General features: G+C 42.1%; 1 protein-coding gene and 1 long non-coding RNA gene across 2 annotated transcripts in view; one reads left to right on the top strand and one right to left on the bottom strand.

Annotated features, from left to right (window-relative positions):
- Positions 1-2820, top strand: part of LOC106812112 — an 8896-nt gene that overhangs the window by 5110 nt on the left and 966 nt on the right. The window lies entirely within an intron of this gene.
- LOC106812108 (chitobiosyldiphosphodolichol beta-mannosyltransferase-like) overlaps positions 643-2820 on the bottom strand; it is a gene marked incomplete in the record, with an annotated part of 11222 nt that continues 9044 nt past the window's right edge. Inside the window, 4 exon segments of the mRNA XM_014815886.1 lie at positions 643-1467; positions 1696-1771; positions 1921-2035; positions 2541-2651. Of these exon segments, the coding sequence (XP_014671372.1) occupies positions 1336-1467; positions 1696-1771; positions 1921-2035; positions 2541-2651 (434 nt within the window).

Below are 2820 nucleotides of genomic sequence, written 5' to 3'. Positions count from 1 at the left end.
GTACTGATTATGGATCTAACTGAGATTAATGTTATTAGCATGTAAATTATAGAGATCCGATGAAGTTATTTAATCATTGCTCTATTTCGTTAACACGGTACTGTCTTGTTTGAATTCTGCAGTGATGAGGCCGAACGATCCAAAGTGGAAAGAGGTGAAGGACCCGCGAACGAGCGCGGACGACATGTAGAGAGATCCCGCACCATCAGAACTGTCGCGACGCGAGATTTTCCAATGAGAACACTGCGCTGTTTATCAAAAACACGAATGCTTGTAGTTTGCTTTGTGCGTAATGACATATTCGAATGCAAACGCTTTAGAAGAACAACCTTGCTGGAGATTCCTCACCTAACCGCTGCTGTCGGCATTGTGTCCACGTAGGCAATTGTCATGAATCGCATCGGATAGAGTTGTTATTGTATTGTACATACTTTGTTAACGTACATTGCGTTAGAAATAAATGAGTTTAAAGTGGATGGTTTTTGGTTAAACTGTGTTGATAGTAGTACTCCAGGAAGCATTGTGTTAAGGGAAATTTTATTTTAACATATTACTATTATCAAAAGCACATAAACCCTTGATTACGTGCATCTGATATTATTACTAACACCCCCACAGCAATGATAACGTGAACAGAGCAAGTTGTTAAAGTAAATCTGTTTACTAAATACCACAATTAATTCCATGGTTGAACACTCATGATTGTCAACGATACGACTATTTCGTAGCTTGACGTCACAAGTCCTGAAGTAAAGTAGGTCTGATTATTTAATACCACAATTAATTCCAATGTCACAAGTCCTGTGTGAAACCATGCTGAACAGCGGAGAGGCGATTGCCGCTGCCGTGCGACCGGTTTTCCGAAACGAAAATTCGTCCGATGTTTACCAAGCTTGTCATATTTCCTCATGAGAGGAACTGACATTAAGACAAGAGTGACATAACTTTGTCACTCTTGTGAGAAAGTGAACTTTCTTAGAGTGAAAACTTTAAACTTTTATTACTTAATACTCGTGTAAATAACTCATCACTTTATCACTTAATACTCGTAATACTAGTGAGACACCCACATAACTTTGTCACCTCGCTCGTAAAATCCACTTCTGACGAAGTATACACTACGTCTCACAATATAACACGGTAACATCTTAACGGTCTCACGAAATCCACCGACGATGACGACAAGGCGTCGACCGTTACCGTCACGGCCTAATCGGTTCTCGAGCAAATTGATTCGACGGCGTGTGAGTGGACGTCTGACGCAGCGCCCCCTGTGAGTGGACGTCTGACGCAGCGCACCCTGTGAGTGGACGTCTGACGCAGCGCCCCCTGTGTTCAGCTTCCTCCGAACAGCTGGTAGGCGGCGAGGCGCCAGCTCTGGTGCCAGCCGACGGCCTGGAACGCCACCACGTTCTCCCGCAACCTGCGCAGCTTCTCCGACGAATCGGGAAAGTTCGACAGCAGCTCCTGGCGAGCAGACGGTTAAAAATGACGCGTGAGATCGTCGGATCTTTGAAAGTTGACAAACCGATGCGGCTAGGTGCTGTTTGTGCCGTCTTACAAATTTTATTATAGTAAAATTATATTTGCTCCATTTGGTTCGTGAATTTCATAATTCATATCACCTGTAAAATCGTACACTATCGAAAATATTTCTATGAACGTATGCTGATGTGGATAACATCAAGTGCATACCTGCAGTTGGGCGGACAGTTCGTTTTCGTTTTGGAAAACCAGTCCGTTATGCTCATGTTTGACGAGTTCATTGAGGCTGAAAGTGCAAGTAACTTGAAAGGTTTCACACATACTCAACAGTCTGTAGTCATGAGCCACATGCAATAGAACTGTAAGTACGTGAACAAGCAGTTGTAATTGGCACCGTCTTTTAAAATCGGACTAAATATTTTGTGTTTCACTTACCAATTAAACTGAATAGCACACACGGGTAGCCCAACTCCAAACATGTCCACAACCTTCATGGGAAGATCGAGACCACTGGAGGAGGTGTGTAGGCACACACCGAGATCTGCGCAGGCTGCAATCACGCAGTAAGTCATTTCAGGTGCTCTTTACAAACGGTGCTGCCACCTAGTTTTAGAATATATTAACATTCTCCTCCGATTTATTCTCAAGACTGATGAAAGCATTGTTGAAAAACTGAATGATACCCAGTGCAGACGAACACCCAAAAGGTGCACAAAGCGCAGTATGGAAGCAAATGTTGGTTTAAAGTCTACTAAGAAATTTCACTTTTATTTGTAACATGCTATAGCATAGCATTGTTATTTAGTCTTGGTGATAAATTTGTACAGACGAGAACTATGGAATTGACCTGTTGGACCACCATTTGGACTAAATCTTGATCATTCGCTCTAAGAATTGCTTGGACTGTTTACCACTAATGCGATTGTTAAAACGATTTAATCTAAATCAAGACAATAAACCAAATAAAATCGACATGCATTTGCTGAATAGTTTGCCGAAAGTGTTTGTAAAATCGTTGACTGGTACAACAACTGACTTTCTATCTTGATTCTTACCGAGCAGTTTTGGATAATCTTCTGCACTCAGCCATGGTGTGCAGAACTTTACATGCTGGAAGACCTTGTTCGAAATCAATTTGGTATAGTGCTCCTTTAAAGGGCCCTTTCCTGTAAAATCAAAGTTGTGACCAATATTCTAAATTCAATGAGAGAGGAAGAGAGGGATGGAGGCAAAGAAAAGGAGAGAAAGAGAAAGGGGGAGAGGGAGCGGGAGAGAGAAAGAGAGAAAGAAAAGAAGAAAGAGAGAGAGAGAGAGAGAGAGAGAGAGAGAGAGAGA

This window comes from Priapulus caudatus, unplaced genomic scaffold (assembly GCF_000485595.1).
Source record: "Priapulus caudatus unplaced genomic scaffold, Priapulus_caudatus-5.0.1 Scaffold608, whole genome shotgun sequence".
NCBI classification, from domain to species: domain Eukaryota; kingdom Metazoa; phylum Priapulida; class Priapulimorpha; order Priapulimorphida; family Priapulidae; genus Priapulus; species Priapulus caudatus.
This window is presented reverse-complemented; position numbering and strand designations above follow the sequence as displayed.